This window comes from Phasianus colchicus, chromosome 1 (genome assembly GCF_987193195.1).
Source record: "Phasianus colchicus chromosome 1, bPhaCol1.hap1.1, whole genome shotgun sequence".
Taxonomy (NCBI): domain Eukaryota; kingdom Metazoa; phylum Chordata; class Aves; order Galliformes; family Phasianidae; genus Phasianus; species Phasianus colchicus.
The window spans coordinates 66,096,285-66,113,807 of record NC_143436.1 but is presented as its reverse complement, the minus strand read 5'-3'; the positions used below and the strand labels follow the sequence as shown (position 1 = coordinate 66,113,807).

Here is a 17,523-nt window from a genome sequence, read left to right as displayed (position 1 = left end):
TCGTAACGTCGGCGCGGATTGGGGAAGAGGGCAGCACGTGGTAACACTCGCGCTCGTCTCGCTGTAGACGATTGGCTGAGGGGAGCCGGCAGCGGAAGTAGGGGACAGAGGAGGGGCGGAGCTTGGGAGCCGGCTGGCAGATGGGAGGGCGCGGCAGCGTGGGGTGTGTGCGGCCGCGTGGGAGCGGGGCGTAGCGAGGCGCGGCCAGAGGTTGCGCGCGTGGTCGCTGCGGTTCCGTCACGGGCCTCGGGAGGTGCGGGACTCGCTACGCTGAGGTGGGCGCCACCCGAGGGTCTGCGGAATGCTCTGCCCGCAGGTGGTGCGTGCTTCTCCCTGTGAGTTCAGGTATCTTTCTGTTTATTTACTTATTTTTCTCTCAGTGAGAGGTCGTAGGCGTACGTGTTGGGGTTTTATTGCTGAGTGACGGAGCTATCTCTAAGGAGAAGCGTTACTATGGGTTTTATTCCCTTAGTATTTGTAACCACAGAGTGCTTTGGGCTGGAACGGCCGTTAAAGCTCGCTCAGTTCCAACCCCTGTCACGAACAGGGCTGCCGCCCAGCAGCTCAGGCTGCCCAGGGCCCCATCCAGTCTGGCCTTGAACACCTTTAGGGATGGCACGTCCACTCTGGGCAGCCTCAGCACCTCACCACTCTCTCTGTAAAGAACTTCCCCCTGACACCCATCCTAATTCTTCCCTCCTTCAACTTAAAACCATTTCCCCTTGTCCTGCTGTTATCTACCCTTGTAAAGAGTCAATTCCCATCCTGTTTGTAGGCTCCCTTTAGGTACTGAAAGGCTGCAATGAGGTCACCCCGCAGTCTTCTTTTCTCCAGGCTGAACAAGCCCAGCTCCCTCAGCTTTTCTTCATAGGAGAGGTGCTCCAGCCCTCTCATCATCTTCATGGTCTCCTCTGAACCTGTTCCAGCAGCTCTGCATCTTTCTTGTGCTGGGGGCCCTGAGCCTCGATGCAGTATTCCATATGTGGCCTCATGAGGGCAGAGTAGAGGAGAACAGTAATAGAATGTTAGAATATCTGAGTTGGAAGGGACCCATAGGGTTCATTGACTCAAACTCAATTGATCCAGCGTGGTGGATCCAATGCTCAAACACAGACTTGCACTATTTCTGTCAGTGATTGCATATACCAGGTGTGAATTAAATTTATTTCTTACTTAAAGAAGAGGTGTACGGGGAGGTGAATGAGTTCTGAAAGACACGGTTTATTCTTTTCCCCTCTAACAAGAAACTGGACCAGAGCACACCAAAAATGCCACTGCTGTGCCCGAGCCCTACATTCACTGCAGCTGCAAGCTGAGTGAGAAACAGTTTTCTTCCCATCTTTTTTTGTTATAGTTAATAATAATATTGTTATTAATAGTATTATAATACATCATTATTATTATCTTTTAGAGCAGATCTGCTATTTCTGTGATAAGGAGATCCCTTTACAGAGCTCATCTGGGTACTTATATGTGTATGCATGAGAAAATACATGCATGTCTTTGTTTGATTCTTATTGGTTTTGTGAGTACAAAGGAAGGGGAGAAGGGACAGAGCCCCACTATGGAGCACAGCAGGTTCTGGGGGCTGCAGCCCCGGCACCATCCTTAACTCTGGCGGATGTGTGGGTGGGAGGATTGGAGCTCTGTCCTGTTCTTATTTCCATCCCTAGCTCCAACACAACCCCATCTCCATTTCCATTGCTATCCATACCCTAAAGTCATGCTCGGCCCCATGCTCATCCCCCAGCCTCGTGGGGCTCATGTAGAGCCTCAATCCATGCACAGCCCCATCTCATGCACAGTGCCATTCCCAACAGAAGCTTTACTCCATCCCTGTTCCATGTACAGCTCAGTGTTCAAACAATCCCCTCCCTTGCTCTGCTGGCCACCCCTCTTTTGATGCAGCCCAAGGTAACTGTAAGGATGCTTTCCTTGATCACGGCCTGTTAGCATTGCTCTCATTAGAGTTGGACTGAGGAGCTTTTATTTGAGGCTGCATAGAAGGTGAGGTAGGAAAGCTGCCAGTAGTGGGACACTGATTTAAATCTTCAGGGCCACAAGTGACACACATCACTAACGTGCCGCTTAGCAGCCTTTCTCCTGTCCTGAGGGCTGCTTAAGAAAGGGTATAATGGGATGATTGCAGTAATTTTACTGTTTTTACAGTAGGGTACAACTGCCTACAGGGTAGAATGCTTCCACTTGTGTTTTGTCCGCTTATGAGGTATGAGTTTGTCTTTATTCATTGTCTTAAGAGCTGCATATTTGAGAGTCAAATGAGTTCTTTGCTGGCAGTGTTGGTACAGAATCAATTATAAGGTATACTGAATGCTTCTTTTAGAGGCAGGAACTGAACTAAAGACTTGTAAAGCTTTAGCAGCAGAAGGGGTTACTTTCGTAGGTCACTTTCATTCATTTCCCACTCTTTTGATAAGAAAATGTTTTATGCTTAATGAGCTATCAGCATAGCGGTTTGTGATGATTGCATTTATTTTTGGAGAATAGAAGTATATTACATTTATGGTGTGTCAGTTCCGTACTTATTTTCTGCATGTCCCTCCTTGCTCTGTGCTTGGAAGAAGCTAACATTTCCAGATACTTTTGTGCAAGTGGCAGGTGATGGAGAGAGAATTGTATGACTTGGATTTTATAGGAGATGTGGACACACTGCTGAATTATGCTGTCAGCTTCTCTCTGAAGCGTGGACCTTCAACTTCTTCTAAAATACAACATCATCTGACAAATTCAATCCTTTATTTGCATATTTTTTTTAAATACATTTTTGTTCTATTTGTAGGAACCGAGTAAAATATCTCGTGCTTTAGGATTAGCTTTAGTGAAGGTCTTCTGATTTCTGTTTCACCTTCCCTCAGATTTGACTTCTGCACATACAATAAATCGTTGAGAATTACCCAAGGTTTAGAGAATATTAAGCTTCTTCAGATTTATATTACTAGCATATACTACAGCAAAGAGTGTCATTCAGAAGTTAAGCCAGCAATTAGTTTGTCTCATTGATGATCTAATCTCTCTCCTCTGAACCAAATTGTCTTTCTACTTCCTCCTGTAAGTTCCTCAAGGTGTTATTGTGGGTATTTTTCTAATGGATGCACTGCAATTTGTTCTGACTTTCTGTAAAGTAGTCTTCAAACAGAACTGAAATAAGGATAGTTCTAATGTGGGTGAATGACTTGTCTAAATTACACCATGCATCTGTTAAAGGGATGAGAAAGACTTCCATAAAGTTTAAGTCTTGGTCAAAAATCTTTTGATTCCATTTGGAAGATCTTTATAGCCTAAGGCTCTGTGTAACCTTAAGAGCTGTTTATAACTTCACACCTATGCAAAGTCCCCTACACCTTTAGTAGGGGAAAAAGTGTGTTGTCATATAGTTGGAGATGTTTATTATAGTTGGGTTAAATGTACCAGTGCTTAACCTGTTATACTAGCACCTCATATATTGACAAATTGCTTGCAGTAAATATGTTCTAACTTTAGAAGGATTACTAATGAAACTTTTCTTCTTTGTTTTATTCTTAGTGACAGTTACTTGGTTAAGTAAAATCTCCTGAGGATAGCCCTCTGTATTCTCTAGAGATGACAGCTGTGGAAGGTAATCCAAAATTAGCACTGTGTGTGTTCATTTTGTTGTCTTTTGGTTAACGGACATGATCACCTGATTTATTGATTGTTATTTATATGCAGAAAAGAGTATCAGTTCTATGTTGTTATACTTCAGATTTGAAGAAAAAGATGTCTTCATAGAGTAATAGAATGGTTTGGGAAGGGACCTTTCAAGATCATCTGTTCCAACCATCCTGCCATGTTTGTGTTTTTTGTTGGTTTCTTGTTTTTAAACTGCATAATGTTTTTGTTTCTTAGATTAAAAACTAAAATTGAAGTTGATTTTTCAAGAAAATTACTTGGCTTTCAGTGTATTGAAAATATGCTTAATATTATAAGACACTTTCAGCTCATTCCTGCTGAATAACAGTGGGCTTTTTGGAAGACAAATATCTTCATTTTGTGCCATTTGTAAAGAAGGTAGCTTTTTGAATGGGAAACATTTTTCTTCCTTAAGCAATTTATCATATCTGCTATGTTTGGACCAAACCTAGTATTTTGGAAGAAAAAAAAAGCTATTTTTCATGCTTTTCTAGCCTGGCTTGAAAATGATGGTACATGATTGACATACTGTGTTATTACTTTTCCATCTTATGGGGTTGAGTTATAGACCACAGCCCATATAATTGCTCAGGTTGGAAAAGACCTTGAAAATCATCAAGTCCAACCACAACCTAACCATACTACCCTAACTCTAATAACCCTCCACTAAATTGTGTCCCTGAGCACCACATCCAAATGGTTTTTAAACACATGCAGGAATGGTGACTCAACCACCCCCCTGGGGAGCCTATTCCAGTGCTTAACAACCCCTTCTGTAAAGCAGTTTTTCCTGATATCCAAACTAAACTTCCCCTGGCGCAACTTGAGGCCATTTCCCCTCGTCCTGTCACCAGTGAGAAGTGACCAACCTCACTCTTGCTGTAAGCACCTTTCAGATATTGGAAGAGAGCAATAAGGTCTCTCCTCAGCCTCCTTTTCTTCAGACTGAACAGCCCCAGTTATTTCACTTGCTCCTTCACAAGCCTTGTTGGCCTTCTTCGGACCTGCTCCAGCATCTCGATGTCCTTTCTGTACTGAGGTGCCCAAAACTGAATGGAGAACTCAAAGTGAGGCTTCACCAGTGCCAAGTACAGGGGCAGGATGACTTCCCTAGTGCTGCTCGCCACACCATTCCTGATACAAGCTATAATTCACATAGAGGCACATAAGGATGTATAGAGGCAAATCTAAGTCAGGCATTTGGGGACTGTTTGCTTCAGCACTTTTCAGATCTGAAGAATGGCTTGTGTTCACAAAAAGCTTTTGTCCTCCACATTCAAACCTTGACATTTAGCAAATGCTCTGGATCTGCACAAAAGATAAGATGTGAGTGCATGAAACATAGCTTCCTGCTAATGTTTCTATTTCCATCTTCAGAGGACTTTTGTTTGCTGAGGTTAAAGTTGATTCTTACATGTAAATGCAGTCTACTAAAAATGTTTTAGTAGTGAGCTCACATTGTAACTGGCTGGAGTACTCCTTTTGTGTTCGTTGTAACTCTTTCAGCTTTAATATCAGGCAGATGCAATTTGTTTTTCATTTCCCAACCTACATCTGCAGAAAAAAAACCAATGGCAAGTATTTCTCTAGAGAGACTTCACTTCTGAGAAACAAGATTGTGATGTATTTTTTCTCTATTAATCAATATAGTCAGTGCCAGTGTTGCATATCTCATACACTGTATCAGAGGTGACAATGTAGAGTACGTAAGTGCTTTCATACAACCTACTAATATATGCAATACCTCATTAAGCACTGTGACATATTTTTACATGGTACATACAAAAATTAAGATGTTGTAATCTTACCAGTGCTATCTTTTTCTTTAGATGCTCTTGGTTTGTGTTTAATTTTGATTGTTCTCAATCAACATGTGAAATACATTATTCATATTAATATTTTTGCCTTTGCCTTGTTTTTGTCATCAGTGCTAGAGGATGAGCTGCTTTCCATTGAAAATGAGCTGCAGGCAGTGGAGATGCAGATTCAGGAGCTGCTGGATAAACAGCAAGAACTCATTCAAAAGAAGACGACATTAAAAAAGCTGATAAAGCAGTCCTCAGGAGAGTCAGCAGCAGGGGGAAGTAAAGAGACTGAAACTTCAGTTGAGGCATGGAACAAAACAGGTTTGCAAATATTCTATTCATTTAATTTAGTAGGGGTAAAATGTGTTTGTACAGAGTTCTGTTTGGATAGTGATATTGTTTCATTCTATTTTGTTCAGCTGGGTGGCCTACCATCTTACACAGGATAATTTTGTGCTTACTTTGCTGGGCATTTAACACTAATGTGAGTTCTTCTAGGCTGAGTTTTTCTAGTCTATAAAAATGGCCTTTTCTAACTATTGTCCTGGTTTCAGCTGGGTCAGAGTTGTTGGTTTTTTTTTTTTTTTTTCCCATGTCTGGTAGGATGCTATGTTTTGTCTTTGGAAGAAAAACAATGTTGATAACTCACCAGTGTTTTAGCTGTTGCTGAACAGTGCTATAAACAGCCAAGGGGGTTTCACTTCTTATATTGTCCTGCCAGGGAAGGGGGCTGAAGCTGCACAAGGAGCTGGGAGGGGACAGAATCAGGGCAGCTGACCAAAGGGATATTCCATACCACATCATGTGAGGAAATTATAAAACTGAGGAAAGTTGGCTGGGTGGGGGTGCTGCTGTTCAGGGGTTGGCTGCACTGCTGTTGGCAGATGGTGAGCAGTTGTTTTGTGAATCACTTGTTTCGTAAATATGTATTACATTATTATCATTTCTATTATAATTCTCCTTTTCTATTCCTTTTCTTCTTAGTAAATAGTTTTTATCTCAACCCACAAGTTCTACTTTGTTTTTTTTTCTTGATGCAAAGTCACAGCTTAATTGTATTTGCAATAATAATCCACGAGTAATTCTGGATATGTTGCAGTGCTTATTTTTTGATAAAAAATAAATAGGAAATAATTACTCTGGATATTTTCAGGTTTTATTGATAACAATCTTGCATTCTTAAAGTTGCTTCTTACTGTCTCTGTTTCTTCTTGCTTGAATGGTAGGACACCAATGGTTTTAGTGTGGGTGATGTAGCCCCACTATCTTGCCTAATGATGCAAATTTGATAGATGCTGACTTAAAATATTGTAAAAAATGTTAGTACTGTAGGCTTAGTTCAAGTTGCAAATATCCCATGGTGGTGTGAGGGCTGCTGTTCTTTTGGAAGTGCCGTTTTCCTAGTGAACATTAATTGAAAACCTGGATAGCTGGTTGGTTTGGACCATGTTATGACTGGCAAATTCAATTAGATCTTTTTACTATCATTTTCCTCCTCTTTAACTCACTTTTATAACTGATGATGTGTAATTTCAGATCAGTGCTATTGAACAAAATGATGTATTTTGGGTGTCTTTTCTCCTGTGCTTTAAAACTTAACTTTTTTTTTTTTTCAATCAAGTGCTGCATTTGTATGTACTGAATAAGAAATAAAGCAAAATCTGTTCTCAGTGTAGAGCCCATTGAAATCAATGGGAGGCTTTCCTTGTTCTCACAGAGCCCTGGGACTTGGCTGTGATCTCTGTAAATTAGGAAGCAATGCTACCTCAAGTCCCAAAGCTTATTATCTCTGGAATATATGGAACAAATGATAAACCTGCCTTCATTATCTTACTTGCAATGACTGCATTTGTATGAAGGAGGCATTTGGACAACCGTGTAGTAAGGCTGCTATAGGACTCCATGTCTGTTTTTATTTATTTTCAGGATGGGCTTCTTGTTTCCCTTTAATTTTGTACTAACCAATTGACTTAATCGTTAGCATTTTAAAGTGCTTGATCTGTTTGTGAGTTTTTAGCATTAGTATGTAAATGAAAGCCCTTAGTCTGGAGGTGGATCATGTTTGCATTTACACAGGATTGTCAAAGGTACTAATAGGTTCAATAGAATCTACTAGAAATTAGATTATACAGACTTGGTTTTTGTGCCCTTATTCAATCTTTGAAAGCTCTTGCATCAAAAAGTGTGTCAATTTCTATTCTAGTTACTGTATATGCAAGTTACTCCTATAGTTTAAGAAAATGGGTAAAAATGCTTTTTTTTTTTTTTTTGTCCTTAACAGACTTTCCATGGTATGAGAAGATAAAAACTGCATTGCAAAACAAGTTTAAACTCCAGAAGTTTAGATCCTTGCAACTTGAAACAGTGAATGCTACAATGGCAGGAAAGGATATATTTCTTGTCATGCCTACAGGTGGTGGAAAGAGCCTTTGTTATCAGTTACCAGCTGTCTGTTCTGATGGTATGTTTGAGGAGGAGGGGCCATACATAAACAACTGAATTTAGCTTCCCCCTTATGAAGTTCTTTGGAGAATGCACGTTGCATTGGTGTCTAATCATAGAATCATTAATGTTGGAAAAGACTGCAAAGATCATCTAGTCCAGCCATCAGCCCAACCCCACTGTGCCCTCTAACCACGTCTCTCAGTGCCACATCTACATGGCTCTTGAACTCTTCCAGGGATGGTGACTCCACCACCTCCCTGGGCAGCCTGTGCCAATGCATCACCACTCTTCCTGAGAAGAAATTTTTCCTAATATCCAACCTGACCCTCCCCTGATACCCTGATACCTGACATTAAGCAAGAGAAAAAAGAGCAAAGATAAGAGAGAGATTTACTAGAAATATTTGCGTAGTTCTTTTTTCTTTCTTTCTTTCTTTCTTTTTTTTAAGGAGCAATAGCAGCCTTCAAATAGATGAGCCTTTTAGATGTGAGTTAAATCATTTGCATACATTCCTGTCATTACTTCATATTTTTAAACACTGGAAGAAGTTTTTTAAAAGTTTGTCACTATATTTTTTTCTTAAGCTTTTAATTTAATATACAGATAATAAATTATTCAAATATCGATAACTGTTATTTTTCTGTATTTTAGCTCCAGGTTATTTGAGAGGCTTTGTGCATTTGTTTAAAAAAAAAAAAAAAGTATCCAGCTATAGTTTTTAAACTTCTTTTGGAAAAAATAATGCCTCTGACTGCATGGAAGTTTCTTTATTTACAAAGATCAAGCCTATCAGTATCTAGCGTTGTTAGTTATGCTTAGATATGTGTCACCTCATTACACACCTATGAATCTTACTTGCTTTGTTTTGTATATTAGTCCTTATACTCTGCTTTTTACAGCTTAGTTCTAGATTTTAAGACAACATGCATGTCATAGTCAGTTGATTAAATGTCCCTCTGTGACCTTGCACTCATCTAGGAGAGGAATCAGCTACTAAGTATATAAAGTTTAAGCTCAAATTGGGAAGTTCTAACAGAACAGGATTGATGCATTATTTAAAAAAAAAAAAAGTATTAGAAGTGACAGCGTGCAAACTTAATGGTTCAGATGTCACAGATAATTTATTATTACAGGTTTTACACTTGTGATATGTCCTTTGATATCACTTATGGAAGATCAGCTCATGGTTTTGGAACAGCTTGGCATTTCTGCAACTTTATTAAATGCTTCAAGCAGTAAGGTATGTATATCTGTGAAGATTTTATGCCCAAGCTTGCATCTTGTCTCTGTTTATGTTATTTATGAACACTGAATGGCACAGTTTTAGCAGCTAATGCTATCAGCAGAACCTTGTGAGCTGTGTGCTGTGGTATGGGTAACATGAATGAATTTATAGCATTCTTGTTTTAATAACAAGGGCACATTTAGACCAACAGCTTTCATGAAATAGGTAGATTACGTGGGGCTATTTAAAGGGTGTGAAGTACCTTGGCTGGTGTTTTTTTCTGTCTACTGCATTTCTAGATATGAAAGAAGATTGGAGGAGGTGATTTTGTCTGCTAGTGACTTCTTAAGCAGAGCAGGCTTTCACATTCAGCATTTTGTCTTCCCTTGGGATGGTAAATGTTTAATACCAAGGGCAAGAAGTATTTTATTTCACAGTCTGTTATTAGTCAATTACTTTTTGCAGTGATTCTTTTTTTTTTTTTTTTTTTCTCCTGACTGCCAGGAGGCCGTGGTCATTAAATTGCACATGACAATGGATTTGATAGCTTAGTGACCTGATGCTATTTGCCAGACTTGCAGCCAGTTTTCAGGTATAACATATTGAAAATACAGTAATACACCTTACAGCTGGGAGTACTGGTTGCTTATAAATAATTATTTTATACTTGTAGTATCACAGACTTGCTTGATACATTATAGTTTAATGGGGAAATACTGACAACAAATGCTAAAGCAAAAACAAAAATTGAATAGTTTTGTTTTTCAGACTTATGTGAAAGATTTCCAAGTATTAAAATTTAGTGTTTTACATATTGTGGTCTTTTGCAAAGCCTTGCAGTAGTGGTAAATACTGTGTGTAAATACAGTTTATCTGTCTGTTGGTTACCTCCTATGAACTGTCAATAACCTCTTAAGAATCCTAGCAGTAAACGACTTCAGTGTGTTGTCCTGGTTTCCTCACGCCTGATTTCTCCTTTTGTTTTGAACAGGAACATGTCAAGTGGGTTCATACGCAGATGCTAGACAGAAATTCACAACTGAAGCTCCTTTATGTGACCCCAGAGAAGATTGCAAAGAGCAAAATGTTCATGTCAAAGCTAGAGAAAGCTTATCAAGCAGGATGTCTTGCTCGCATTGCTGTAGATGAGGTCCACTGTTGCAGTCAGTGGGGCCATGACTTCAGGCCAGGTATACTCTTTAGAAACCCAATTTGCAGGGTTATTCAGGCATCAATAAATAATAAGTTAGGCCTGAAATAAAATTAAGTGCTTTCTTCATATGTTAAGTAAATAGTTCCGTAGTTAGGTATGACAGGAATGTCTGTTAGCTCAAGAACTTCTGTTCATAAATGACTCTATCCTTGTCCAGTAGCTAGATTCATTCAAGTTGGAGCTATTTCAATGTCCTTTTCGGTATTCTGAAAAAACTGCTATTGAAACCGTTTTTGGATATCATCTTTAATAAAGCCCTTGCAGTCATCTCTAGTCTTCTGCTACAGGAACAGTGTGCAGTTTTGTATACCAGTCTTTAGCACTCTAGGTGAGGTAAAGGATCTCAGTCTGGGATGCAAAGTCTCGTGATCTGTTAAGATAGTAGGTGATGATAATGCCTTTGGAATTGATAAAATACATTTTAATTGCTCATAAAGAAATTTGAGGTGAAAGTCCATGATTTTCAGGAAAGATAAAGTTGCTTCAGATTGTTTCAGATTTTATTGTAGAAAACTAACCTATTGTTTCTTTACAATTGAAAGAATGTGACTGTAAAGTGCTTTTAAAATCTTTCATTAGTGTACTCTGTTCTGTTTATCCAAATTCCACATTACTTGTTTATTAGCGAAGCTGTGTTTACAAAAACAAAACAAAACCCAACCAACAGGTTTTAAAAACACCTGCAAAGTAATCTGTATGTTGTTGAATGCAATGTAATAATATTTTTATATTCTTTTTATATTCTTGCTCAGACTACAAATCCCTTGGCATCTTGAAAAGACAGTTTCCCCTTGCTCCTTTGATTGGATTAACTGCAACTGCTACAAATCATGTTTTAAAAGATGCTCAGAATATTTTACATGTTCAGAAATGCATTACCTTTACTGCGTCTTTCAACCGGCCTAATCTTTACTATGAGGTATGTCTGCTGCATCACAGCCATATTATCTTCTGTAAGTTACAGCTGATGAATTTCAGGATAGATTGTCAGTTACACATTAATAATAGCTAGCCTGCAACTGAGCGGCAGTGCTCTTTAATGACTTCATCTGAATCTACTGTCATTTGCATAGGAACATAGGCTGCCCTGATCTTTCTGAGCAAGGCTTAGCAAATAGGACTGTATACAGGGGAGGGGTGGACGAGCAGGCTCAGGCTGCTGCAATCTGTTGGGAAATGTCCTATCATCACAAGGCGTGAATTAGTGTGTTGTACTGCATTGTATGACAGTAACTTACTGTTTTTCTTGGGTTCTTAGTTTTCCTTTTCATCCTGTGGGCTTTTCAAATGTAATCTGACTCTTAGTAATGAGAGTGTAGCCATTTTGCTTAAATGACTTGTAAAGTACAGTATTTACTGTACTTGGAGAAGTGGGATAAAAGCATTGTTTTAACAGATTGCTTGCCAACTTCAAGAATTCTCTGGCATGCATGTATTATGTTTTTGAGGTTCGGCATAAACCTTCAAATAATGAAGATTTCATTGAGGACATTGTTAAGATCATTAATGGAAGATACAAAGGGCTTTCAGGTAAATGATATAAAACCGTACTATTATAAATAGCATTTAGCATTACGTGAATTGTTTCAAGTGATCCTTAAACTTACAGAGAAATTCCAAATTTAGTAAGATTTGTACCTTGAGTAATTACTTGTTCCATTCAATACTGTTTAATTTTTCTTACAATTTATATCTGTTTTAATACTTCAGAAGATCCAGTGTTGATGTATGTAGAACAGTGCTTACGCAGGTAGGAATAATACCAATTTTTAAGACTGCAAAACAAGTCAGAAAAGAGGCTCTCTCTATGCATTTAATTCCTACATTTTCAGTGTATTATCTGTGTTAATATACTTACTAACAATTTAACAGCTCTTCTTTGTATTTGATCATAAGATTCATGTATTACTCAGTGCCCAGGATGGATGGATGAATGGTGAATTGTGCTTGTGATATAGGCAGAACCGTAAAAGCTGGACTTTCTGCATTCAGTAAATTATGAAGGCTGCTCCAGAAATAATGCCTCCTATTTTATTACGTTGCCCATGACATCTGAGGCATTGGTGGTATGGCAGCTAAAGTTGAACCTTCCCACCAGTATCTTGTTACATTTTATTGCCTTACAGCAGATGGCAGCAGAGGGGCAGTCTGACAGAATGGTGTCTGACTTGGAAGTATGTATAAAGCAAAGGCACTGAATTCCTCCACGTGGAAAAAATGGCACCTGTTGACATTCGTCAATGCTTGCTGAACATTTATTGAGACCAAACAGTGGATGTGAGCACAGTGGAGGTGGTGGGTGGTGTGTTTCAGCAGTGGTGACAGTGACACAGACAAACCACGTTCTGAATGACTGTGCACACTTTTATGAGTGCGGCATCCAGGTTCTTGTTCAACACTGGAGAAAATGCACAGCTAATGGTGAGGACTATGTTGAAAAATAGTGTTTTGTATTTGAGAATTTGACCTATCAAATAGTGTTATTGTGCTCTTTATATCTGTTGTAGTTTCCATGGAAATAAGTAGGAGAAATTACTTCTGGAGCACCCTACATGTATACTGCAAATCAAAAGTGCTATATTACAAGAGCAACAGATCCCATTTTTCTGGAGCAGCAGTCTTTGCTTGTCCTTGATGTACAGCTTTGCATCTGTGTATACAGGGCAGCTCCCTGTATGCAGAATTGTACTAAGATGATTAAAAACTGCATGAGTTTGTGTATAATCTTAGATTTAGTCCGGATTGACAAGAAGTTGATTTATCTGAAATCTCAGGTGAGATGTTGGATGCTATAGGAGACTTAATGAGCCCCTTTAGTAAAGGACTACTTCACATAAGGACTAAAAAGCATTGTCTATCTTGATCGTAATCACTGCCATGATTATGCAGATTGGAATCCTTTTTTTCCTCTTTAGTCTATAAGCTAAAGCTGTAAGTTGAACTGTTTTTCTATACGGTAGGAAAAAGCCCCAAAAGGTAGGTAAGCCATTTTTTTTTCCAAAATTTAAGCAGCTTGATAGGAGAACTTCTGTGTTGCTTTTGACCTATTCTGTCTTTTTCAGATTGATCATTGAAATACCTCCCATGGCTACCAATACTGCATACTGAATAGGCACACAGACTATTTACTGACTAGTTATTTGTAAATTAACAAAACTTTCACAATTTTTTCTTCTTAAGCATTGGGGATTGTAGGGTGTGTTTTTTGGGTTTCTTTTTTTTTATGGCATTACAATAAGGCATCTTTTCTTTTATGCAGGAATTGTTTACTGTTTTTCTCAGAAGGACTCTGAGCAAGTTACTGTAAGTTTGCAGAAACTAGGAATCAAGGCAGGAACTTACCATGCAAACATGGATGCTAAATATAAGACCAAAGTTCATAAAGGATGGGCAGCAAATCAAATTCAGGTTAAACAGATATTTCTCACAGATTTCTGTCTCATTAAAACAAATTGTAACTTGGTACCTTGATGGTTTCTTAACTTTATTTCAGGTTGTAGTGGCTACTGTTGCTTTCGGCATGGGAATTGATAAACCTGATGTGAGGTTTGTTATTCATCATTCAATGAGCAAGTCAATGGAGAATTACTACCAAGAGAGTGGACGTGCAGGTACTGTAGGAAACAGCATTTGCAAAGCATCCATTAACATCTGTTTGGCTAATAAAATTATTCATTTCAGACCTACATGCAGTATCTTGTCTTTGAGTTGAGTTCCAAAGTATGAATGCCCTCCATAAAGATGTTGTAAAGCAGATAAAAACTACGTTCATGGATCTCAGGCCTCTGTACTGCAGTGTAGCAAAAATAGCTGAGTGTCCAGCCCTTTACTCAGAATTGTTTTGAGTTACTTGATTTTTCTGGCATCTGTGGCTTACCAGAACAACATGACATTGATCAGACTTGTCGTACAGGGTTGTTTTTTTTCTTTCTTAGCACAGCAACTAGGATGTGTAATCTGCTCAGATTGTCTAGATGATGTGTGATCTCTGTCTGAATTTTGCTGGCCACAGAAATACAAGTGGAACAGGGGGCCTGGGGCAGTGAATTTTAAGGATTAATCACTGTACATCAGCATTAAATAGCTGGAATAGCTTTATAAAAGTGCTTTTTGGTTTGTTTGTTTCCTGTTTAGTTATTAGCTTATGTTCTTTTTCAAAAACAGATTTCAGTGTATGTAGAGGAAAGTTGTGTGTTTTTTTTTCCTAAGGACTCAAAAGGGCAGTTGGTTGAGATTTTAACTCTCTCTATGCTTGAACATGTCTGCTGGCTTGAAAGATAAGAGCCATCAAAGTTTGTATCTGCTTACACTAGAACCTGTTTCATTCTAGATAGCGCAGGAGTTAATATGAATTATAAATACTGCTAAGTCAGAGGTCTTACAGGTGCTGAGTAGTTATTTCAGTCTTTACCAGCTTAGGGTGATGACAGCAGGCTTTTGTATGTTTTCCATTCCTTAATTTAAATGGGATTTTTCTGAGGGGGATTCATTAATTACTGCTCCTCATTTGCCTCAACATATCACTTAGTTTATGAAACTTTCCTTTTCCCTCAGAATCACAGAATGGCCGGGGTTGGAAGGGACCTCAAAGATCATGAATCTCCAACCCCCCTGCCACATGCAGGGCCACCAATGTCCCCATTTAATACTAGACCAGGTTGCCCATGGCCCCATCCAATCTGGTCTTGAATAGTTCCAGGGATGGGGCATCCATTCCCTCCCAGTTGGCTACCCAAGTGAAGTAGTTCCTCTCTTTTTTTTTTTTTTTTATGTTAACCTCTTATCAAGTGTAGGTTCTTTAGACCCTTTCTGCTCTTTGGATCTCACAAACAGTAGGAGAGTACCCATCGCATCATCAGGAGAGGTGGCCAACAGAAAGAGACTATCTGAGTTCAGCTGTAGAAGTCACAGTTAGTTTCAAATGGAATATTTTGTTTAATTGTAATTCTCAATTCATTATGAATACCTAATAAGGTATTTGAAGGTCACAGTATCTTTTAATAGAGTATGAATTAAGCTTCAGAATATATTTGGATAGGATTTTCCAAGAGATGTAGGGTGAGAAAATGGTGATTACATTCAATTTCTGTATCACATTAGTGTTATTTTTAATAGTTAAGAGTCAGAATCTTCCTTCCACAGACTTTTCAGTTTGCTTGATTGCGTAGCTATAAACGACTGTTGTGTTCTATTGGCTGATGTAACCGTAGTAGTCTGTTAATGTCTATATGAGGCTACAAAAGCCAATGAAGGTGTGAATAGAATTTGTATTGGACTATGCTTAAAGTCTACACCTTTTGTTTGTTTTAATGTATTGCAGGTAGGGATGACCAAAAAGCTGACTGCATCTTGTATTATGGTTTTGGTGATATATTCAGAATCAGCACAATGGTAGTGATGGAAAATGTGGGGCAAGAGAAGCTGTATGATATGGTGTCTTACTGCCAGAATATGAACAAGTAAGTTACTTCAGTTGTTTGGTCGTTTTGTTTTTAAACAGCATTCAGAGCAACCTTTGTTGGGGTCAGTAGAATGAGCTTATATTAAAAGATTTATTTCATTCTATTGGAATTACAAATCATACTTATTCTCCTGCTTCAACCATGCTGTTTACAGAGTAGTTTTTGGTATTAGTGAAAGCTAATTACTTCTCTTAGTGTAACTTACACAGAATACCGTGTTGTGGTATTTACCTTCTGATTTTCATGAGACACTTATTTATGCTTGCTTTGAGATAAAAGCTTACCAGGATAATTTCTTTTCACTACTTCCATGATTTGTAACACTTACATATAAATTTGTATTCTATAGCCTCTCTTTGCTCTTCTGTTCTCTCAGGTGCCGCCGGGTGCTCATAGCCCGTCATTTTGATGAAGTATGGGAGTCTGCAAATTGCAATAGAATGTGTGATAACTGCTGTAGAGAAAACTGTAAGTAATTTGTTTTTACAAATAAAGACACCACATGGAAAAGGTGGGCTTAAAAAATAATCTAGTTTAGAGTGACTGTGAGCAACTTCTGTAAAGTATGCTTGATATATTGCCTGTTACCCAGTTATGGAAATCAGTTTTCATTGACTTTCTGTTAAAATTACGGAGTATTTAGCAGGATACATCATTGTACAGCTTTTTGCCTGAGATATCTTTCAGGCTTAGCAGTTCATCTGCTTCCAGAAGTGAATATGAGATATAGAGGTGATCGGTTTGGGTCCTATTTTGTTTAAGGGTTTTCTTTGGGGTGTGAAAGCTGCATTTCCAGGAGTTCTCCTGCTCCTTCCCTGTCAACCTGTTCACGCTTAGGCTCTGAGAAGGCACAGCTTGCACTTTTACAACTTGTCTGGTAAAATCTCTAAGGATTTCAGTACCGCATGCTCATGAGTCCTGCCTGTACCAAAACTGTGCATATGACAATTCAGCACACTAATGTAGCAAAATCCTAAATGTCAGCCCTAATAGCACAGTGTGTGTTTGGAGTATGCTTTTCCTTTGGAGGGAAGTTGGGTTTAAAAGTGGGACCATACGGGCCAGATGTATGGGAGCTTGGTAGAGAAGCTGAAACAAATCCTGCAGTGTGGTAAAAGAGGATGGCTTCAGTAGAAGGCAGTTCTGGTACTTAATTTCTTTTATTGCTTTGCCAGCAAGCATTCTGAGCACTATTGGGTAGCTAGCTTAAAATTACATTTCAAAAAACAAAGCATTGAAAGCATTGGGATTATATGGCACATAGATACATGTATTTATAGATATCTTTTTATATAGAAGTACTTTATATATATATATATATATATATATATGTACCTATTTTACATATGGAAACTAACTATAAATGATTTGCATTTTAAATACTATTGATTTTTGTAGCACTTGAGCAAAAGGATATCACAGAATACTGCAGGGATCTAATCAAGATACTTGAGCAAGCAGAAAACATGAGTGAGAAGCTCACTCCGCTGAAGTTAATTGATGCTTGGTCTGGAAAAGGTTTATCAAAACTCAGGGTGGCTGAAGTAACCCCACCAAAGCTCCCTCGAGAGGAACTGGAGAGAATTATTGCCCATTTACTGCTGCAGCAGTATTTGAGGTATGAAGATTATTACTTACTTTCTTCTCTTACAATTATCATAGCCATTTTTTGTTATTGTCATGTTGCTTCCATATAATATTAAT

The 17,523-nt window shown here is 38.6% G+C and overlaps 1 protein-coding gene across 2 annotated transcripts in view; it reads left to right on the top strand.

Moving 5' to 3' along the window:
• The first annotated feature begins 93 nt into the window (after nucleotides 1-93).
• Nucleotides 94-17,523, top strand: part of RECQL (RecQ like helicase) — a 19,175-nt gene continuing 1,745 nt past the window's right edge. Inside the window, exons 1-13 of one of the 2 annotated variants that reach the window (XM_031597787.2) lie at nucleotides 94-335; nucleotides 3,544-3,616; nucleotides 5,598-5,795; nucleotides 7,756-7,935; nucleotides 9,053-9,159; nucleotides 10,136-10,334; nucleotides 11,110-11,276; nucleotides 11,806-11,887; nucleotides 13,617-13,765; nucleotides 13,851-13,968; nucleotides 15,678-15,816; nucleotides 16,196-16,287; nucleotides 17,218-17,437. In XM_031597787.2, the coding sequence (XP_031453647.2) occupies nucleotides 3,601-3,616; nucleotides 5,598-5,795; nucleotides 7,756-7,935; nucleotides 9,053-9,159; nucleotides 10,136-10,334; nucleotides 11,110-11,276; nucleotides 11,806-11,887; nucleotides 13,617-13,765; nucleotides 13,851-13,968; nucleotides 15,678-15,816; nucleotides 16,196-16,287; nucleotides 17,218-17,437 (1,667 nt within the window). In that variant the 5' untranslated portion in view covers nucleotides 94-335; nucleotides 3,544-3,600. Of the gene's footprint in view, nucleotides 346-3,543; nucleotides 3,617-5,597; nucleotides 5,796-7,755; nucleotides 7,936-9,052; nucleotides 9,160-10,135; nucleotides 10,335-11,109; nucleotides 11,277-11,805; nucleotides 11,888-13,616; nucleotides 13,766-13,850; nucleotides 13,969-15,677; nucleotides 15,817-16,195; nucleotides 16,288-17,217; nucleotides 17,438-17,523 lie in introns of both variants that reach the window. The other variant, XM_031597786.2, reaches the window with a different exon arrangement.